This window comes from Terrapene carolina, unplaced genomic scaffold (genome assembly GCF_002925995.2).
Source record: "Terrapene carolina triunguis isolate 2854851 unplaced genomic scaffold, T_m_triunguis-2.0 Scaffold131, whole genome shotgun sequence".
NCBI classification, from domain to species: Eukaryota; Metazoa; Chordata; order Testudines; family Emydidae; genus Terrapene; species Terrapene triunguis.
This window is the reverse complement of record NW_020664482.1, coordinates 26,842,349-26,865,741: the sequence shown is the minus strand read 5'-3', so window position 1 is coordinate 26,865,741 and position 23,393 is coordinate 26,842,349. Positions and strand designations below refer to the sequence as shown.

General features: G+C 39.1%; 1 protein-coding gene across 1 annotated transcript; it reads right to left on the bottom strand.

The window, feature by feature from the left end:
* Positions 1 to 1,609: 1,609 nt before the first annotated feature.
* On the bottom strand, positions 1,610 to 23,120 carry LOC112115798 (transmembrane protein 182-like). Its single transcript, XM_024212990.2, has 5 exons — positions 22,898 to 23,120; positions 19,986 to 20,103; positions 17,042 to 17,140; positions 11,354 to 11,491; positions 1,610 to 3,378 (listed from the first exon to the last, which is right to left on the bottom strand). The coding sequence occupies exons 1-5, from the start codon at positions 23,048 to 23,050 to the stop codon at positions 3,149 to 3,151; spliced, it is 738 nt and encodes a 245-aa protein (XP_024068758.1). The 5' UTR covers positions 23,051 to 23,120; the 3' UTR covers positions 1,610 to 3,148.
* Between the last annotated feature and the right edge of the window lie 273 nt (positions 23,121 to 23,393).

Genomic DNA, 23,393 nt, shown 5'->3' with positions numbered 1-23,393 from the left:
TTTCAGTACACTAATACTAATCCTTTCCTTACACTGACTGACCTTTCATTTCCCCCAAAACAAGCCTCTTAATCGGAACGCTTACAACCTCTCAGATGTAACCTTGCCTCCTGACTATGATCAATAGGGCTTGTATTTGAACACCTAGGACTCATTAATATTTCCTGCAGACTGTTGAGTGACTAGCAAATAAAGCAGGAAGTATCCCAGATGTTAGAAAGAAAAAATGGAATTATTCATTGCTTACTAATGTCAAATGCTAATGTGAGAAAAGCATCCTTGAAGAGAACCTTGAGTAAAATTCATTAGCGTGATATGAAATCACGAGTTTAATTATGCATTTTTGAAAATGTATTTATTAGGCCTGATTCTGATCCAATTATACCAATTTTATACAGTCCACTGATTTCACTGGAATTGCACTGGTGCATGTCAGATCAGAATCAAACCCATAACCTTGTCACCATACCACTTAAGCTTTTCATCAACCGCCTTCAAATCCAACAGATAAAAGAGATTGAGGCACCTATAATTTTCAAACTATGTCACTGAACCCATGAGATTCTCTCTGAAAATTCCTTTTCAGAAGAAACAATTCCTCAGAAGGACAATTTTGTCCAGACAAGTTATCCTGTGCTTAGGCAACACAAGAGCTGAGAAATAAACTAATCTTTTCTGTAGCCCAAAAGAATGACATGTTTGGTCAACATATAAGCCAGCCATAAATGATGCATTTTAACATAGGCTTTAATGCATTATTTTACTCTGTTACTCTAGTGTATATAGCATCTATTGCCGTGGCTTCATGATTCACGATGCCTGGAATACAAAAAGTTTTAAAACCCAAGTTATTGTGACATGAGTCTAAGTCATGTGTTTTCTAAAAGAGTGGTTGAGTTTTAAACTACTGCTTGTTCTAGACTGATCCAGAATGAGTAGGTCTCCAAGGGACGGTTACTCCCCAAGGCATGAATGCGTGATTAAACTAAATGTATTCCATAAATGCCTTGATGACATTAAACTAAATTTTTTAAAGAACAGATGGAGAAAGTTAATAAATATTTCATTCTATATTATAAAATTCACTTCTCTATTCACAACTTCAGGGATCCTTCGTTTCGTAGATATCAATAAGTCTGATGGATTTCTTGCTGCATTCTCGTACTTCTGCCCTGGTGTCTCGTATGGGCTCATCATTTCTGCATGCTTGGATTGTTTTATGGGATCAGCAAAAGGCAAGTGACTGTAAATCTTGACCTCTTCTGCTCCCAGATTACATACTTTTATTCTTTGGGGCCATAAGTGTTCAGCTTCCCACTGACTAGATAATTAAATGACAAAAATTATCCAAAGAGAGACAATTTATAGTGAGAAATTATCACCTGAAGAACCGATGGGGCACAAGCATAACTCTAATGGATATAATTAAAAAAACCTTTAAAATTGACAAATAAAACATTTAAATATCTGTGTATTTCTAAATGTCATGAAATATCTATTTGCTGGAGTAGGATAAGAGATATTGTTTATCTCCATCCTTATTCAAACAAAGCTCCCATTAATGGGGATCAATGAGAGTTTTACTTAAGTGAGAACTACAGACCAAGTCTGTTATTCATTATTTTTTACATTGGAATTACAAATTATCATTCTATACATACCATGGATTTTGTAAATGAGTGATTAGAACTTGCTCCTGTGACTTTCATAATATTTTAGGAAGAGTAATACTAAATAATGTATACCTCCAACAATTTTCACTGCATTCTACAATAGATTTACATCACATTATTAATTAACTACATAGTCAATAGCATGGCATATAGCTTAAAGATATATGTTTAGTACAAATAATGGCATTCATGAATTCAGCACATAATTTTGTAAGTTTGATTCAAACATTATGCAAATTGTTAAAACAAGCAAGGGCCTAGCAAAAATTACTTCAAAGCATTGAGATCAAACCCAAAACACATAGTGACAGCACCAAATCTTGTCATTACTCCAATATTTTTACAAATCCTCATGTATAGTACAAATATAAACTAGTTTGCCTTTTGGATCTCAATTGTCTTGTATACAGTGCATTCAAATTAGCATGTTTTACTGTAACTAACCTGCAAACCTTATGCACTTGAGTAAATCCAGACACTTAAAATCTTTTATCTGCTTATTTGGGACCGTTTCTTATTCTGTGTTTGTACAGTGCCTAGCACAATGGGAGCCTGTTCTCAGTTGGCCTAAAGTCACTACTGAAACAAACAAACACTAATAATAATATTGTTGTGCCCATTCCCATTTCTTTAAATTCCGTCTACTTCTCTGTCCTAGGACTGTGAACTCTTCACAGCGACAATATTTCTTGAGTGTTTGGAAAACACCTAGCACACAGTGGGTAATACCATAAATAACTGATAAATGATAGTAATCATATGTTTTATTATGCATGTAACAGGTGGAGGGCTGTTCACATATTTAAAGTTAGGTATGTGCATTTGTATTTGCAGGTTTGGGACCTTAAAGGAGCCAAAAAATTCTTGTACCTCCTGACAAATCATTTTCCTGTTGTATTTAAAAGCCATGTAATAGTTCTCCTTTAATGTCAATGAGAGCTTGCTCGCTCAAAAAATCATCCTAATTGGTTTTCACAAATAGACATCATAGCCAGATTTAATTACATTTAACAAGAAATGAGGGTGCTAGAAATGTCAAAATACTATCCCTATTCCGCTGAATATTTATAAATATTGAAGCCCACAGCCAGGTTTTAGATATGCCCAGTCTATTACAAAATGGAGAGTATTACATTGACTTTGAAGTGAGAATTGAACCAGAGCTGAAAAATTTGGGTCTGAATCTGAACATTTATGTTTTTACAGGTCTACATGTTTGTATCTGGACCTTTGGTCTTTCCCATGATAAGGATGGGAAAGCTACTTGGATATTTTGGCACTGGGGTTTTGGTTCAGAATCAGCTCTATTTGAAATGACTGGGTTTATATTTCCAGTGTTCCTTAGCATCATTTAACAATGACCCTTGATCAAGCACCTAAGCTACAAAAATTGTCTAGTCCCCCAAACAGTTATGTCCTCATTTTCAGGTGGTTTCAAAGATCTTCTCAGAGGATTTTTCAGCCGCACAGCTTGTTTACTCCACTGCCGGCAGAATGCTTCGGCCAACAAGGTAAAAGAGAAGTCCAGAAAGTAAAACCAAGGGAACCCCAGCTGCAGCAAACATAAAGGACCATCCATAATACACATTTACAGGGACATCGTCCATGCATTTTTCACTTCTTTCCAGAAGTATGTATTTCTGGAGATCAGCTGCAAACTCCTTCCACATCACAAAGAGAAATATGAGCAGGAAAAATAAACCTCCTGAAAAGAGACAAAGATCGATTATTTTCCAAGTGTGATCAGCATATGAAATCATTAATAAAATTAACAAAATACTGTCTATGAATTTTTACTGGCGACATGTCAGTGTTCGTTTTTAAAGCTGCTTGTCATTCACTAAATAGACTGAATATGAAAAACGGGCATTTGAGCTTTTCAAACTATGCAGCAAGCTTTGTAAAGAGTTTCTTTTCTTTAAAACAGTGCAAAATGTTATATCAGATTATTTATATTTATATCATCTGATTACATTTTATAATAAATAAAAATTCCCAAGTATGTTTTTACATTGAATCAACAGAATATTTACATAAAACTACACTCACCACTCAGTTTTGGTCATTCAGGCCACACTTTTTGGCTCCCGTATATGAGAGTCTAGTGCTGGATATTATTTAGAAAATTGCCCCTAGGATAGCACTGTATGGGGTCTGAGCCTACTCTCACTGGGTGAAATTTGGCTCTGTGCAGTGCGTCTTTACAAGTGACGCTTAATATGGTCTTCCCATTTTGGCTCACTCATTGCCATTGCAAGGCTCCCATTGATTTCAGTGGGAACAGGATCTAGAGCCATGTTAATTTTGAAAAATGGATAAATTTTGCAATATTTGATCCAAATTTGGAAAAATGTGTATCATTTCCATTTTCATCAGAGGCTTTTTTGCCTGGCAAGAGTGGAATGAAACATGGGCCAAGATGAAAACAAAAAAACTTCTTTTTATCTTCTCGAAAAGAACAAATCAGACATTCCAGCCAGAACTGGCTTTGCTTTCCACAAGAAATGCAAAAATTTGGGGATATGAATTTGCTGATGGTAAGAATCATTTTGCATAACATTGCTCTGTAGTTACTTCCGTGGCCGGACAGAGAAAACAGAATCCATGATGGATAGACCAAGTGCAGTAGCTGCTACAAGCTCTGGTGAACTGCCTTTTTTCATCTTGTATGATGTTTTCTTAAGCATTGGAACAAAGTATCAAAAAAAACACATGACACTGGGCCTAGAAGATAGTATTTCACTAGGAAATACAATATAAGAACATAGAAAAGTCAAGTAAAGCCACTCTACATAATCTCAGGTAGATTGTTTAATAATAATAATAATAAATAAATAATTTACACCACAGCTAGAAATGTCTATGAAGGTAAGAATTCTTGGGGGATGGTACAGTTTTGGGGGAGTATTACCCATATCCTCAAGCAATACCTTGATAAGCCTCCTCTACAGCCACTTGCCAGAAATGGACTAAGATCACAGTCAGATCTGGATATTGGGTTAAGGTAGTATTCAGTTTCAGTGCCACATCAGGAGAAGGTTTTGAAATTGTGCTCCTATTTGTTGCCACAAAAATCTTGCAAGGTGTTTTTAAAATACTTTGGCTCAAAATGTCAGATGAGACCTAGTGATCTCATTAGATTTCCACATTCATAAATGGGGAAAACACCACGAGGTCAGCTTTTTCGTGAGATTCCAGCTGCATCTGAAACAGAACTGGAAAATAGTTGCCTACCAGATCTGGATCCAACCCAGAACGGGTTCACATCCAGGTATCCTAATCAGAAACTTCCTTCCCCAAATTCAAAAGATGGAGACTTAAGATTCCAAAGTATGACCCATCTTTATCATGTAGGTGGATTATTTGAAAAAGAGGAGACCCCTTCCCCTGTCACAAAACTCTAGTTTAGCCCACGGCCATGTCATGCTCCAAAATATCATAGAAACTTATTATTTATTATGTTACAATTAGTGCAGTGGTCCCCATTAGACAGTCAACATTATCACACAGAGTTTTGTAAAATACCACAGATTTGAAATAACCTACATCACCTCAAATACTACTGTATGCTAACTGTAGGTAAGAGGTGCCTTTTCAATGGTAAAGCCAATGATAGTTAGCATTAAATAAAGAAATGTAATGAGTCAGATTATGCTTCAGTGCTTTCCTGCATCAAAGCCTAACAGAAGGTCTATATGAAGATATATAGGATCCAAAATAATCTTCAGCTAAGTCACACTGTGTTATATACAAAATGTGTGTGTATGTATGAATGAACGCTAAGTCATTAGATTTGTCTTACTTTTTTTAAAATTGCAGAGCATCTCTCCAGTACCTTAGAATTAGAACCTATGAACATACTGGGGGAGTGCTATATTTTTCTAATGTTTTAGACTTATAAGGAAAAGGCCCTGTGCCTACTGGGACTGGCTGTCAAGGAGTTAAATGCTATCTGTTCTAATACCCATATGTTCATTATAATTTTTGGTAGCACTTTAAATTAAGCGTCGCAAATAAGTAATTTACATGGAATATGACAGTTATATGCTTAAAATACCAATTATCTTGCTATAAGGAAATTGCTGTATGTATAAATTAATAGTCACACATTCTTCACAAAATACAATATATTGATAAGAATGTAATTAAGTCTTTATTGTTAATGTAATTTAAAATTAAATTAATTGGATAATAACTGAACCTCAGTAAGCATCCTTCTTAGGATCAATTCATATCTTACTAAAATACAATATCTACCTTAATAGACCTAAATAAAAAAATATATTCCTGAGGGGCATTGGACAGTGATATGCTAACATATATATTTAGAGCTAGCTTGTATCTACTCTCTTTTAATATATATATTCAGAAGAAAATTTCATACCTTCACTATAAAGATGAAAGAAAATAACTATCATTGGATGATGACTGGATAAACAACATAGGAAAGCATGAGAGGCCAATGAAGAGGAATGACATCCAACATTCAGGTTCCCAGAGTGCTAAATAGGAAAATGTTTCCTTAGTCCTCACTAGAAAAAGCACCAGCTCTTCACACTTCAGGATTTGTTATTAAACAAAGTATTGGAGATGATGGCACCAGAGTAACAATGGAATCTAAATTAAGAACAATTTCATACTCTTTGAACGTGACCAAAAAAAGAGAGTAAAATAAGCAATTTCTCCATCAGAATAATTACAAATGAGGTGGAGAAGAGTCCCTGGAATTTACACAGTCACAGTAATGAGAAGACAAAATGAAGAGGATAAATGGAATAGGAAAATAGAAGAGGAAGTGCAGAGAACTGAAACTGGAGTTAACACCCCTGCCTCAGGATGCCATCAGAAGGAACAAAAAGGTCACTGGGACATTGAAGTCCTAAGATTTTAACTGCAGAAATCAAACAGGGATGAATAAAAATTGATCAGACCCATAGACCCTTGACATTTACGCAAGTGCCTGTAAAACGCTATATGCCACTTGCATAATAAAGATGAAATGAGGAGCCTGGCTATGTACTGTAACGAGTAAAAGAGCCACTTTGGGGGTCAAGTTAAGGATTGGGGATTGTTTTGCTGCAGTTAGGCTTTTTGTTAATACAGTATTTAGAAGAGTGGGGACAAGATGGCAGAGTGCAGTGGTAGGAGATTACTAAACCAGACAATCTTCCTGCTTACACATGCAGCAGTGTTGTCTCTGCTGTTGTGTGTTGGGTTCTGGTAAGTATAAGTGACAGGCATGTCAAATGAGACAGTCCATATACTCCTCTTAATAGCTCTGTGGTTTCTGCTGGCTAGAAAATTAGCAGAGTGATCTCTTTCTTTTTCTCCCTCTGCCTCTATTCATTAGACTGGTATGGAAAAAATTAACTGTGAAACTCAGTCGCAGTGCTGATGAGGTCAATGGCATCTTCTGGGGAGTGGCTAATTGCAAGAAAATTGAACTTGTGGCATTAAATCTTTCTCCTTCATACCCTGATGACACCAGCTAGGGGCTAACTGCAAGACAACTAACCCCTGACTCTGTGTCTTCCCACTCTAAAGGATAGTAGCACTTTGTGAGTAAATTGAAGTCTAGCTCTGTGTCTTTCTTTTTCTTGTTTTATATGCTTGTGACACCTTTATAGCAGCTAATTGTAGGGACAGATGAAAGAACTCAATCTCTAACTCTTATTCCTTGGAAGCTAAAGAGTTTTCATTTGATCTGCTAGTTATAGGAAAACTGAACTTTAACTATCCGTGTCTCATTCACCTTCTAGACTACTAGTTTCTTAAAGAACCTTATGGTAAGAAAATGGACTGCTGACTTTCACCTGTCTTACAAAATACATGCATTATATTCAAAATACCTGGTGAGTGCTGAATGTGGAGCTCTCATTTTGGAAAAACGGAATTAGAGTATAAAATACAAAGAATTCCAGCCATAAGATTGGCATAGAGTTCGTCGTTAATTTTGCAATAAGCTAGTATTACAGAACAGATTAACACACACAAAACCTCAGACATCCTGCTCACAGTAGAATTACCTTATAACATTGGAATGGTTCCTCTTAATTGAAGAGTGGTTATTAGAAATGTTCCACTGTTAAAATATTCAGGTCGTTTGTGTAAAAATGTAACAGGCTGGAATCACACAACACTATTTGGAATCCTGTATAATAACATTCTGATCTGAATGGCTGAGAGAAAAATATAGACGTATTGGATTATTGTGTATTTGTTTGTTCTGTTGTGGGGGAGCTGGTACCAACCCCTATATTTAGTTGCCAAACACTTTCCATTATTAAGTATTCTTGACCTTTTCTTTGAGAAGATCTCACAGCTCTACTGTTTGCAGCAGGTCTTTGCTATTCCCCCAACAATCCCTTCCCTGCCTCTCCTCAACTCAGCATGTGGGCAACAGGTCACGTGTTCTCTTAACCCTACCATTTTAGAGCCTGATTCAAAGCCCACTAGAGTTAATGGAAAGCCTACCATTGACTTCAGTGGCTTTGGATCAGACCCATACGTTCTTACCATTAAACTTGCTTGCTAAATTATCCATGGGAACTGAAACAGAAAGGGGCACAAATACAGTCAAAGTGAATTTATTTCAAAATACAAACAATGTTTTCGCAAAATATTTTGCAGTATTCACCCAGCCCTAGTGGTGACACAGTAATTATAATTAATTACATCGTTGTCTGACTACTGAAACAAGTGAAAACTAGCCATCGGTTAGTGTCTTTCTCCCCATAGGATGCCTTTAAACTATTGACAGCATGTCAAATTCTAGAAAGAAAGATGATATCCTGGTTAGCTGCTTGTGTGGTTGAGTCATTTTTGGAAGCAAGTTGGCAAGGACAACTGTTAAACTGGGGGGAAAAGATCTACAAATGAAACTAGCAATAAACGTCAAGCAGTTTCCGGTTCTATCTACTGAGTTATCCTTCAGAATAAATCAAGCAAAATGAGCTGGTTCTTCCGAAAGCGCTCTCAAGACTACCACCCACAGAGCACAAGATTTGTTATGGTAGCTGGCAGGCTATCAGACTCATCCTCTGAAAGTACAGTAAATAATGAGAGCCATTTCTTGGAAAGCAAACCCAAGGAATCCAATGGGATGATAAAAACTTCACTGTGAAACACTGAATTTCCCCTGCAGTGTAGGGACACACAGTCTGCTGGTGCCAATGGAATAATTTAGAGATGGGGCTTCATCTTCAGTGCCAGTACTGCCCTCAAGGAAAACAGCCAAGCCATCCTTTAGGTTCTCTTTCCTACAGTGTGTGTTTTAAAGTATAGCTTTCAGTTCTATAGATGATACTGATGGCATAAATTGCATTTTTAATTACCGGTAGTTGTTAGGGGTATCTAGAGTGTGAGACAGTCACCCCTTACGGTCCTGTCAATCTAAATAAATAATAAATGCACATGGTAAAATCTCTGCTTTCCAAGAGAAATTTAGGAATATCTGATTTACAAACAAAAAAAGTGCTTTGCAGCATATTTACATCTATGTTAGATTAGGAGTCTTCCAGGAAAGAATCTCACATTGCTTTACACGCATTAACTAAGCCTCCTAACATACCTCTGAGGTAGGAAAGTCTTATCAGAGTAAACTGAAGCACACAGAGGTTAAGGATGAAATAATGACTTTCCTTAGGACACAGGGAATCGGTGGCAGAGGCAGGAGTAGAACTGAGGAGTCCTGATTTCTAATCTCAAAATCTAATCACTAGACTACACTCCTCTCTATCAATTACAAATGTTTTCACACTTCTGAGAAGATAGAGCATTTTGTGAAGGTTAATTAAAATTGAGCTTCAGGCCACGAGTAGAAGGCAATGCCAGCTTCCTCTTGTACCATCAGACCAAATCCTGCCATCCAAACGATAGAGAGTCAAAAACCGAGATATTTTCAGAACGGATTATATTTTATAGAAACAAAGAAAATAACTACTGAGCAATGCATTCCAAATATTTTAGAGACTTAGTTTCAATACGAATCCAGACATTTTGGATGTTTATCAAAAATCATCTGATGAACCACTGAGTAAATCTTGCTGGAAATGTCACAAGAATGATCACTTTTACAAGGTTGTCCCTTCTTTCGGTTCTCGTTTGCATAAAAAATACAGGTCTGTCGCATCTTATGTGCATTTAACATGCGCGATTTCAGCTTTACACGGTCGGCAAAAACAAAAACAAAAAAACAAAAAAGAGAAAAATAACAATTTTAATACTGTACCTGTAGTGCGGGCGATTCCGCCCACCATTCAACTCAATGTAATTTTGACTATATGCGGTTTTCGCTTTATGCGCTGACCGCGGAACGGAACCCCCGCGTAAGATGAGACTCGCCTGTATAGTAATAAATCGCTTAACAAGAAATCTGCTTACCTAGGACAGCTCCCAAGGAACCGATTTAGTCTAATGATAGGTAATAATAACGACTGCTGCTTAAATTGAGACAGCATTAGCACAAATTTTATTTAAGAGAAGTATCTTTGGCTAAAGCCAAGAGGTTATGTGGTGCACAATCAGGTTTTTTAAGAACTGTGAAATTCTATGTCCTGGTTTTTAATGAAAAAGTTGTCAACTAAAGACTAAAATAAAACACCAACAGTGAAATGTAGGGAGTTAGTTTTATTCTTCTTTTTTAAGTACAGAATTTTACTTCCTTTAAAATCTATTCAACTTTTTTTGAAATAGTGGCCTATTTCACAGAGTATTTCCCAATGACTTCAAATGGCTACTTGCATGCTGCAAGTTACGCATGTGCTTAAGTGTTTTAACGAATTAGGGCCTGAAAAAAATTAAGATAATTCCATTGGTTTTCCCTGATCCCATAAAGAGTGCCATATATATAAAGAGAAGTTAACCAAACTTTTGTCTGCTTACAAGGTTTATGATTTTTGGTCAAAGGTTTAAAACAATGATTTACTTTAGTTAAACAAATTCACCAATCCCAACAAATCCCCCCAAAATAATCCCACCAATCCCAAAAAGAGAAAGAGAAAAAATGTCTTGTTATTCTAGGTTCTAATAACACTACAGTGGAGTAATTAATAAGGTTACCATGAAGGGTGAATAAATGAATGTTTCTAGTTCTTTTTCCTGACTTGATGCTGCTTTATATAATTTTCAGATTTTATTTGAATGTGTTCCTCTAGTTTTATTTCACAGTGGATTTTTATTAATAGTGTATAAATGTTTATTTCTGTCCACTGTTGAGGGCAATATACAACAGTGGTCCAAATTAGAAGATTGCATTGCAGGACTGGGGCCTAGCTAATTACTGTCCAATAATACAATGGCCATAGACTCCATCTAGGCTCAGAGGTCTTTCCCAGCGGATTGCATAACAAAATCGGAGCCTTACACAAGAAGAAAAAAAATGCATTTCTGAAAAGTAAAGTCTTTTATGGCAAAGCAATATCTTTCTAAAACTTCATTGAACAAAATTCATTTTTTAGAGTGGAGGGGAAATACAGTTTCTCCAAAGTCAGTGCTTAAATTTTCATACATAATTTACCAGAGCTCATATCTTTCTACTGTCGTTCCTCATGATTAGAGTTCCTACCCTTTTCATACACACACACACACACACACACACACACACACACACACACAAAGAGAAACTTGGTTTCAGCATTCCAGACGCTAGTATATCCAATTACCATGACTTGGCAGCTTACCAGATGTGATGAGGAATCCACCTCCTACTTTATAGAATCTAGCATTGAAAAAGGGCACACCACACACCAACAGGAATCCTCCCACCAGACTGGCAGCGACAGCTAGTATGATGAATGCAGTCCAGAAACCTCTGTACACTGTACAATGGGAAAGAATAAAGTTATAGGAAAGGAAAGGAAACCCACATAATCAGATCAGTTTTCAGAAGTCTGTGTGAAACTGACGCATATAAGTCCAGTTTCAGCAACCATAAAAATAATAACCTTGCTGTAATGAATATCAGGATTATGAACAATTTTTAAATATTTTATTAGACTTATTGAGTTGTTCTTGTTGAGAAGAGTTGTATCAGGCATGTTACTAACTCCCTAGTGTCCTCAGATATACCATATGACCAGCACTTGTAAAGGTTTAGCTTATTTGTCATGTACTTCATACCATAAATAATGGGCCTGGGATGAATAGCAGAACTCCAATGGGTGTGTCAGGAAGGCCTGGCACAAAAGGGTTTTGATTGCCAGGGTAAAATATGGCACAAGCTTTGTGGGAGAGCAACAAGCTTGGGGTAGGAAAGAAAGAAATGGAAACTAAACTCAAAGACATAGAATCATCTCCTCTTTTCTCCCGCCATCCCTTCCCTTTACTTAGCATTAGTTAAAGATGCCAGGTTCATGATCCTGGAGAATTGAGCCATATTTACCCACAGAGCAGGTGAAACACAGAAAGCAGCAGTGCAAGCTTTTCAGTGCTCTAATTTGCCTTCCCTCCTGAACCAGAAGGATCACAACTAGTGGAGGGGATTCAGATTCTTTGACCCATTGAGTCTTGAATTTTCTGCTATGACTTCAAGCAACAGTGCTAGTTAGTGCCAACTGTGGTGTTTTTGTGTAGTGGGCACTTTCCCACTAAGAACAGGCCTGATCACCAACTTATTTCACTGAACACCATCTGATGGGAATAACTTTCAGTGAATACCACAATCCCAGGCTAGATTCAAACAGGTGAAAAGGCTCCATAGCCCACCGCGAATCTCTTCAGCCATCCACCCCCCTCATACTATCATCTTCCACTTTGTGCACTGTGTCTGTGGAGCAGCAGTTATGACCATTTGACTTAAGCGGGAGAAAATGGGCAATTCTGTCATCATTCACACATGAAATAAAAATGATATACAGCAGACACATTTTACTCATTTTAAACCAGTCTGACAAGGAATCCATTTAGTAAAAGAATCTTGAACCTTTAAAGAAATCCCATGATTCATGTATATATCTTAACAACACATCACCCCAAATTCTGCCCTGAGTTACATCCTATTCACTATGATATGGCCCATAGTCATTCATTCTTTCCTTGGGCATCCTCCCGCTCTATGGTATTTTACATATAAACACTTTCTTACTTGAAAGAAAACAATACTGTACTCTTAACTAGCACTTTCTGTCTACAGATCTCAAATACTTTAGAGTGAATTAAGTTAGCTTCTCAACACCCATTGTGTACATAAGCATTATTACATCCTGATGTTAGAGGTGAGGAATAGCGTTGTAAACCTGGATGTGAGTGGTTATATAATTAAGACTAACTCTATAGACAGGGACACAGCAAGGACTGAATGCTAAACATGGGGCAAGAACTACACTATGCAGAGAACATCCCCATACCACCACTCTAGTGTTATCGCTCTGTCTCCTATAGAACAACATGATCTAACAGGTCCTGGGGTGAGTAACACGTTCCTTTCAGATAGACTAAGGGACAGGGTTATAGGAGAAGATATTTCTTTGTATAAATTTTTGCTCACACATGGCACTTGAAGTAATCTAACAGCCTTTCAGAAGTCAGTCTCAGAAAAGATTCGTAAGAGGCAGCTGAGGGGTTTGTTTCAGAGCAAGGACTGACAGACAGGAACAGATGGCTTGAGGGCCCTTTATTTAGCTCAGAAAAGTTAGTCTGTTTATTAGTAAAATCATTCAGAAACTGGTAACCCTGACTGTCTCTTGTAAGAAAAAAAGAAAAAGAAAAAAAACCACTACTACTTAACTAACTCTCAATGGTGTTTTTATACAGAGTCTACAATGGAGCCTGAAATGTGCTACTCACTTTACTGTCAACAAACACATCATATCCATTTTATACTGCAGTGTCCTCCCTGAGGCAGAAATCATACACAGCACAGAAAAAAAAACAGACAAATTTTTTTAATGAATTCCCCATAAAAAACAATATTGCTAAAGGCTAAGGAAAAGGTCAAGATGTTTGTTTGTACAGTACACCTGCCCCAGGTCCCAGGAGGTAAAGCAGAGGGATGTGTACTATTTAAAGAAATCAATTAATTTTAAAAAAGACTAGTGGATTAATTCTGTCCTCTGCCACCAATTAAATTCAAATTCCAAACAGCAGCTAATTCATTGCCGAAATCCAAAAATATATGGGGATGGAAATCCAGGGAAAACACTGGGGGGAAATCAATTTGAATGTGTTGGTTTAACTGATTTTCTCTACTTTAGTAAAGGCTCATTTTGTTTTGCCAATGTAGGTCTTTTAAGTATAGTTTTTAGTGCTTTTTCTTTTAACAAAACCCACCCAACAACACTACAGTTCATTCAGTGTTAAGTCAGACATTGTGGGAATCACTCAGTGCTAGACTGGCACACACCAGTACTCAGCCAGGCAGGGGAATAAGGGTAAATATAACGCTCATTACTCCTTGCCCAGATCATAAATCCGGTTGCACTGGGGAGAGCAGGAACTACTTGCCCAATGCTCCTCCCTGGGAGGAAGAGGGCAAGGAGGGTTGGAGAGCAGTGAGAAGCAGGAACGCTTTGGTTCCACCACACTTACTTGCTGGCTGGAGTAAGCTGCTGAACAAAGCAGGGGAAGGGGGCGTCACAGTTCAGGGCAACTGCACCTATATCCCGCTCCACAGTCCAGCAAGGGTACCCACTGTTAGGCTTCCAGCTCCCCCCAGCTGTCAGCTCTCTTGGGCACAGCCCCATGTCTCTGTCTCTTCTGACTGGGGTTTTTCCAGGCTGCACAGTTCCCTGCCTACACTGTGATACTCCCAACAAGTCAGACTGCCTAACCAATCCAGCTTCTGTGCTTTGCTCTCTCTCTTCAGAGCCTATGAACAGCCTAATTTCCCACACAGCCCTTTCTAAGCAAACGTGTGTGGTTACCACACAGCTCTTTCTAAGCAAACACATTTATTCTCAAGGTAAAAGCATTACAGAGAAAACATGTTAAAAACAATAAGAACGAACCTTACACTCCTGCCAATCAGCTTAACAAGAGATCACCCCCCATCTCCACAAGGGCTCTGGTAGGAGTCAGTCCTTCAAACCCCACAAAGGGGTTTTCTGTGGTTACAAATTCATAACAGCCTTAGCTCAGAACAAGCACACTTATACATAGATTAATGTTGCCTTTATATAGCTTGGGCCTTGGATCTTCATGAACAGGTAAGATGGAGCTTCCAAAAGCTGCTTTTTTGCATAACTGGAGGTGGGGAATTTGCATTCACCTCCCACTTGAGATTCCCCAGGCAAACCACTTAACCTTTGTCCAACAGTCCTTTCTTGACTGGCCCATTGTTCAGTATAGCCCTTTGAAGTTTATAACTCTTCCCAGGGCTCACACCCTACGGCTCTCCTAGACAGATACAATCCTGGCCTCACAATAATTAATATGATGGATTCTAGATATACCTAAACTTAATTCAACATGATTTTTCAAGAATATTGCAGGAAATTGCCCCATCTGCCATAAAGGGGGAGAAAACTGCTCTGCATAAAGGGATGAAATAATTTTCCCTGGGGATGGGCAGCAAGTGGGGAACAGGTTCTGTCACAATTCAGTTCCCAGGTCTGCTCCTGGAACAGTGCAGCTGCAGCTGCCCCTCACTCAGGGTGGATCATAAAGTCATGATCTATCTAGCCTTAAGTCTATATTCAGAGCCTTCATCCTAAGGAGACCAGTGTGACCCAGGTCTATAACAGATTCCTGCTGGTGGGCAGTTTGCTTCTGGGGACTCAACAAAACAACAAGCTGCTCTTTTGTTGCTGGCATTCAGTTGCACCTCTTTCATCATGAGTTTCTAATAAAGCATAACAGAGAGTTTCCAGTGACCTATCCAAGTGTGAGTTCCTAGTGTGCTTTCTACCATGGTGTGTTAGTTTATCCCTGGTAGAGTTGAGGGATTAATAGCAAGGGAGGTAAGATCCTATGGAAAACACCCTTCACAAAGGAGCGCTAGATCATGATTTTATCATGTAGTCCAAGTAAGGCTGTTGCATTAGTGGGTGTGTATCCAAGACGCTACAGTTGTACTGGTTTCAGAGTCGCAGCCGTGTTAGTCTCTATCCGCAAAAAGAACAGGAGTACTTGTGGCACCTTAGGCCTGGTCTACACAACGGTGGGGGGATCGATCAAAGATACGCAATTTCAGCTACGAGAATAGCGTAGCTGAAGTCGATGTATCTTAGATCGACTTAGAATCACTTACTTCACATCCTTGCGGCACAGGATCGACGGCCGTGGCTCCCCCGTCGACTTTGCTTCCACCTCTCGCCGAGCTGGAGTTCAGCAGTCGATGGGAGAGCAATCGGGGATCGATTTATCACGACTACACTACACCCAATAAATCGATCCCCAATAGATTGAACGCTACCTGCCGATCTGGTGGGTAGTGTAGACGTACCCTTAGGGATTAACAAATTTATTTGAGCATAAGCTTTCGTGGGCTACAGCCCACTTCATTGGATGCATAGAATGGAACATATAGTGAGGAGATATATATACATACAGAGAACATGAAAAGGTGGGAGTTCCCCTACCAACTCTAAGAGGATAATTAATTAAGATGAGCTATTGTCAGCAGGAGAAAAAAAACTTTTGTAGTGATAATCAAGATGGCCCATTTAAGACAGTTTGACAAGAAGGTGTGAGGATACTTAACATGGGGAAATAGATTCAATGTGTGTAATGGCTCAGTCATTCTCAGTCTCTATTTAAGCCTAAATTGATAGTATCTAGTTTGCATATTAATTCAAGTTCAGCAGTTTCTTGTTGGAGTCTGTTTTTGAAGCTTTTCTGTTGCAAAATTGCCACCTTTAAATCTGTTACTGAGTGGTCAGAGAGGTTGAAGTGCTCTCCTACTGGTTTTTGAATGTTATGATTCCTGATGTCAGATTTGTGTCCGTTTATTCTTTTGCGTAGAGACTGTCCAGTTTGGCCAATGTACATGGCAGAGGGGCATTACTGGCACATGATGGCATATATCACATTGGTAGATGTGCAGGTGAACGAGTTGTACTGGAGAGAAGTAATTTATTAGATTCATTAGAAGGGTGTAGGATAGCTGTGCTGGCTGGCATGCATTGAGGGGCTGGAGTCCTGGCTCCATTTACTCCCTACATACCCTCCATATGGTTGGTCTCAGAGGGAAGCATCTGGAGCACAGCCCCCTTTGCTTCCTTAAATTATGGGGCTGCAGCTGTGGCCAGAACTTATATAGCCTCTGAAAAGGGGAGTGTGCCCCCACTTTCTCTTATGCCCCCATGCAAATTTGTAATGGTAGGAAATAAGGTCAAGGCCACCAAGGTAATTACAGTACAGATCCACACATCTGAGCACTCTATTGGATCCCTGTGAAAAGAAGAGGTGAACACAGCTGGTTAAGTACTAACCTGCGGTTGCATCATAGGAAGGATGTGGGAAAGGTCCAAGAGCAATGGGCATAGGAAACAGGTAGCCATGCATGCAATACTTGGGATGTGCTTGGCTAACTGAAAAAGAAATGAAGAATAAATAGCATTTCACTTTTATTATATGCAAAATGACAACCTTTATACTCAGATAAAATGTCCAATCCTGCAAAACCTGCCAAACACTCATTGGCATAAAAGGGATACGAGTAAAGTATAAGTTAAACATGTTCTAAATGCAAAATGAGATAGATAGGATGTAACAGGAGTTGAGAACATTACACAGCCAGTTTTAATTCCCTCAAAAATTAACTTGAGCCAGACAAAATCATAGGAATATGGATTTGTTCAAATTAGAATAATTCTCCCCATGCCTAGGTTTTTTTCCATTCTGTCTAGAAGTGATTAAAAAAATTGGATACTAGAGCTACCTACCATATAGCATCTCCAGTTTGTGGGAAAGGAAAGCACAATTACAATGGAAGTATCCCATCAATATTAATACCACTGAGGCTTATCGTGATTAATGGTAATAGAATTAATGTTAAATGAATTAATTAATGATTGGCCACTTATTTTTAAATGTTCCCCAGCTCATAGGAACAGTTATAATAGGTGGACATTAGTTCATACTAAATTAATTATGGAATACTTATTGAATTAATTATTACATCCACAATAGCAGCAAACTAATTTGCCATGATCAATCCTATTACAATAAATACCTAAAGAAATAATACAGATTTTCCAGTTATCTAATAATAGTGTTATTAACAGGATTCCAACTGGTGATTTATTTCATCATTTTACTTCACGTAACATTATATTATATCATGGATTCCCATGTAATGCAATTGGATAGTAAATCTTCTCAGGACACTTTTTTATCAGAAACACTTTTTGTATGAAAAATTTCAACCAACTCTAGCAAATATTAATTTTATAATGGAGACAACCATATCCTAAAATATACAGTAGTTTACAAAGAGTAGGAATCACCTGATATGTTGATCATCGTGTAGTAAATTAACTGTCGGTTCCTGACAGAGCTGCACTGTTAACTTCATGATCATATGGTAAATTTGCTATCATTTGATCACATTTTGTGGTGACCCCACTATGTGTAGTTTAGAGAGGGACTTAACCACTTTAGGAAACGTCAGGCACAGATGAACATTGAATAACTCAACTATCTGAGAGTTGGTTGTCTGTTTTGTTGACTCTTCTCAGCCTTTGAATGCCCATCAGTTTCATTTTCTCTGATGTTATTCCATAAAGTGCCATACCCCACCCTAATGCAGTACTCCTGAAAGTGATACTGCTGACTCAGAAACAGTGATAGGCAGATCTTGGTGACATTCGGTGCTTAATTTGTAAAGAAAGAGGTTCCAGGACTGAAAATGGCATCCAGCGCACAGCATGACCTCTCACACACTGTACATGCCAGGTCGCACCTTGCACAACTGACAGAAGAGGTGCTAGGGCTGTGCCCGGCGAGAAAAGAGGCCATCCAGGAGTCAAACCCTCATAACTGCTCATCTCAGCCATTTCCTGGGGCTGAGCTCCAGCAAGCCCCAGCACAAATTAAGGTCTGGTGGCATCACTGCCTGAGGGCTTGCCCTCCCAGGAGAGATGTCACAGAAAATGGTGGCTGTGTGAATGACAGTTAACTGTATGATTGGGAGACCTTTAGAAGCCTAGGTTTATATAGTACTTTAAAGCTTTACAGAGACTGTTTGAGTACATTCTTTTTAGTGTTTATCTAAGGTTTTGGTAGCCTGGGACACTGAAGCCCTCTAATTATCTACAGAGCAGATATAACTGGGGCATCAGCAGTACAAGTACTGCCACACCAGTGAACCCAACCACCTCTAGGAAAGAAAAGACAGCTCAGTCTTCATGTTCCATTCAGTCCTTAGCTTCTCTACTGTCAACAAAGGGTGCTAGTTAGTGTCAACTGTGATGGCAGTTATTTTATACGTGAACACCTGTCTTACTGAGACCACCAAATTCACTTCACATGGACCACCTAACAGCTATCAGATGAGCTGGATTCCAGCTGGCAAATCTGAGGTTTGCAAGATTAGACTTCTCCATTCTGCTTAAAGTTGTTTTCCAACTAATTAGCGTACTTTCAAAAAGATGGATTTTGCTATCATCTGTGTTTACTATTAGTGGGTGCGCTGATTCTCATAATTTCCATGAAAAAAGGGAAATAGACAATGCTGTAAAAGAAGTGTCCTGATTGCATTTACACACAGATTTATATGGGTCTGATCCTACCTGGTGCTTAGCCTCTCCTGCATTGACCAGAGTGCCCCACAAATTGTAGTCAATGAGAACTGAGGGCACTGGACACCTCATAGGATGAAGACATTAATAGGACAGTAAAGATAAAAGGGCAGAGAGCCACAGGGTTCTAGTCTAGCAAGCCCCTCTGGTGACTACATGAGTAGGGGTATGAGCAATAGGGGTATGAGTGGGAGCTCTGTCCCTGTTGGAGAAGATTTTATTTAAAAAGGGAGAAAATGGGTGAGTTGCTATGCTCCTAGAAGACTGTAAAAGACCATCTGAGACCAAAAATTTCAGCGTTAAATGGAGCACAGAGTGTCCTGATCAGGGGGAATTTAGGGATAGCTTTGGGTTTTCTCCTATTTTAAAATGGCCATGCAGATTCCGTGGAAAATAAAATAAATGTAAAGACAGCTTGCTTCTCAGTTGGGAGAGACCTCCCTCACTGACTTGCAGTCCAGATTGTATTTTTATAGCTCAATTATAATCTGGTGGAATTAGAGTTTTATAATAGAAGTGCTGACACAACCATAATCACAGCAACATGGACACTATAATAAACTACCATTGATGTCAGATCCAGCCCCTTAAAACATTGCTAAACAAAGCTATAAAATGTATCAGTAACACTCACTGAACCAGAAGTTCCATATGGTCTCCTCGTAATCCTCGCCATAGAACCAGCATCTCCAAAAGAAACCTTCATGGTGAAAAGTGAGGATCTCTTTTCTGACCTCTCTCAAAACCACATCCTGCAAGAGAATAAAGCACAAGCCTATGAAACTGTATTAACTACAAATAACATGGAATTCATCTTTACTATTGGCTTAGTTACTAAGCTGGCAAATCAGTTTTTGAGGGAGGGAGTTAGGGTGACCAGACAGCAAATGTGAAAAATAGGACGGAGGGTGGGGAGTAATGGGAGCCTATATAAGAAAAAGACCCAAAAATCGGGACTGTCCCTATAAAATCGGGACATCTGGTCACCCCAGAGGGAGTGTTTTGGGCAGGACCGGCTCCAGGCACCAGGCACCCAAGCTGGTGCTTGGGGCGGCACCTGGAGGGGGGTGGCGCGGTGCTCCGGCCGCCGGGGAGAGCGGGGCCACAGCCGGGCTCGCCGCCCCCCTCGCCGCCCTCCCCCCGGCCTGCCGGGGCTCGCCGCCCTGCGCTCTGGCCGCCGGGGGGAGAGCAGAGCCCCCGCCGGGGCTCGCCGCCCTCCTCCCAGGGCTCCGGCCGCCCTCCCCCCCGGCGCCCTCCCCCCGCGGGGCGCGGGCGGCCGGAGGCTTTTTTGCCTAGGGCGGCAAAAAAGCCAGAGCCGGCCCTGGTTTTGGGATGGAGGGGGTTGCATTGTCAAAATTACAAACAAGAGTAACATTTTAGCATGTTGAATTGGACTCCATTAATACAGACCTCCTTGGCTATACAGAATGCCATTGACTTCAGGCCTTTATCTGCGGCTTTCCTAACTTTCTGGTAAGTGAAACATTTCTTCAGATCACTGAGAAAGAAGGATATTTTTTATCCTGTGCAGATCCCATCTTGCAGTCTTTATGCATCAAAATTACTACCATCTCTAAACCTCTCATTAACTCCTTCTATTGGATGACCCAAAAAGGTCTCCCCCTCTCTCTGGTCAAATCAGTGGGAGCTGTGCTTAGTTTATCTCAGACAGAAGTTACTCTTTGTCCATATCAGTCTCCTCATGAGTTCAACTATGACTGCTGACACACACTTATCTTGATTAATTTGCACCAATTTCTCATTTATTGTAACTTGTATGAAAGTTCTACAAAAATGACACACAAGTCATGTCAGGAGGACTGTACTGTCTATGCTGTGAGTTAACTTGTTAGGAAAATAATTAAAGCTGTAATTAAAAACACTTATCTTTAGCCAATACCGTTTGATGGAGCATCAACATTATTGCTATAGAGCTTGATCTTATGATTGGCAGAACACCTCCTGGAAAGTATTGTGTTAAATGGGATTTGCGGCACTCAGCATCTCTCAAGGTTAGCTCCCCTTATTTCAAAGGGGAGAAAGGTAGTTGGGGCCCAGCAGAGAGACATCACAAAAGCTTTCCAAGCCCTGGAGTCCTTACATACCAAATATCAATACACGGGTCCTATTGGGTTGACCAGAGACACACTCCCTTGGCTCATCTGGAAGAGCTGCTTCTTTCAGGATCAGCTATGAGCCTTGACTGCAATGATGTGCAAGAGGCACATGCCATCAACAGGGTGACTCTGCTGACTCGTTAAATCTACGCTAGTTTTGATGACTGTTGATAGCTAAGATACAATCAAGACACTCAATGGACATAAGTAGAGCCTGCCAGTTTAAAAAGGGGTAGAGAGTGTGTCTATGGCGGTGAAGAGTATGGAGCATAGAGCAGGGAGCAATAATCCAAGTATAAAACCATTGATTAAAATAAAAATGATAACCTCAGAAACAACAGTGAATGCTGCTCTGACTGGCACTTTCGGGATCCCTCGGCCAGTTTCCTATGTCAAGCAGACAGTGGGCCTAATCACATATCTTGAATATTTGAGATGTTTATTTTATTTAAGACAGTGCAACACTTCTAGCCTGAAACCTTTTTCACACTAGTGATAACAGAGTAATTTTAAAATATTCTGAAACCTCTCATGTTGCTGTTTCATTTCTAAGTGAAACAAAATGGAGCTGGACTTTTATGCCTGCGAAACTTTTGCTCTCTGCCCTCTTCAGCTTTATTATACTGTTTTATACAACGATGAATTCTGCTGGGATGTCTGCTTTCTATATGAAGAGTCATTTGGAAATATGGCCGATGCAGCCAAAAACCTACACTTTATTATGAAACCCTGGAACTGAAGACACTTATTGTTGACACCATAAAGTTTTCCAAAAGTGAATCATTAAACAGAAAAAGCAAACGTAATTGGTTTGGACATTAAAGAAAATTCTGCATAACAGAGGGATAGTTCTGACAAGTGTTAATAATACTACACACATTGACCAGCATGAAAATTTTTAAGAAGAATTTAAAAAATCAGAGAGCTGATCCAGCTGTTATTGCATAGCATTTACTGAACAGTTTCACCATAAGCAAATTCAGCTAAAATCAGGGTTTCTAAAGAGCCATATTAGAAGTTAGCAATAAAATATCATTTTATTATATGAAGCTCAGTATAATACAGTTTCTCTTTAGTGGCTAATGCTAGTATCAGCAAATAAATGTATTACATTTTCACATTTCAACTTTCTGCTCCATAGCTATCAGAATACAGAAGTGTTTCCTGTAATGGCTTCCTATGCATATTTTGCTTCAAGTCTTTATCAATGATACACTTTATTGAGATGCAGGTTGTGACTTTATAGGTAAGGCTGAGTTGAGTTTTTATACATCGAATGTATATACAATAAGCACATATTACCATTGGCTTAAAACAACCAGCACCAACACTTAGAGCATTTGTGTTGGTTTTAAAAATTTCTATAGCAAGTTATTTTAAAACTGTATTTTTTTAACTTGCAGAATATCACAAGATTTCTAGTTTTTACCTCTGTGGTGTGTAGAGTTTTATTTTCAGGTTCAAAGATTCCACAGGTCTCTGTTGCTAGGAGCCAATAATCTGTCCCAAAAGCTATGAGAAACAGTAGAACACCAATGCCACCAAGAATTCCTGCTATAAAGGCTGGTATTCCAGCCTTCATGGTGGAACAACAATAGGTAGTAAGCTTGAAACTCAGAAAAGAATAAAAGTACTGATGTCCAACGTTTGAAAGGGAGACTGAGAGGAGGGGTATGCAGAGAGGCTGCTATTTTTGGACATAGATTAGCATCGTTTCATGACTGGTTTGAGTTTCATGACTGGTTTGAGTTGCAGTGGCAAAAGGACTAATAAAAGCAAATGAGCTGGCACAACCAAACAGCTGTTGTATTAAAGAAACATTATAACTATCTATAGAGCAAAGGTATGAAGATTCCCAAATAAACATATGGGCATTCATTTTACAAAAGCAATGCGGAGAGCTTATCATGAAAAACAGTTATTGG

Bases quoted from the DNA above. Each gene is read 5' to 3' on its own strand.
- LOC112115798 (XM_024212990.2), bottom strand. From the start codon at position 23,050: ATGAAGGCTGGAATACCAGCCTTTATAGCAGGAATTCTTGGTGGCATT. The intron at 20,104-22,897 runs GTAAAAACTAGA...ATTCTCTTGCAG, and splicing joins AAACTCTACACACCACAGAG to GATGTGGTTTTGAGAGAGGT. The intron at 3,379-11,353 runs GTAAGCTGCCAA...GTCTCTTTTCAG, and splicing joins TGGATTCCTCATCACATCTG to GAGGTTTATTTTTCCTGCTC.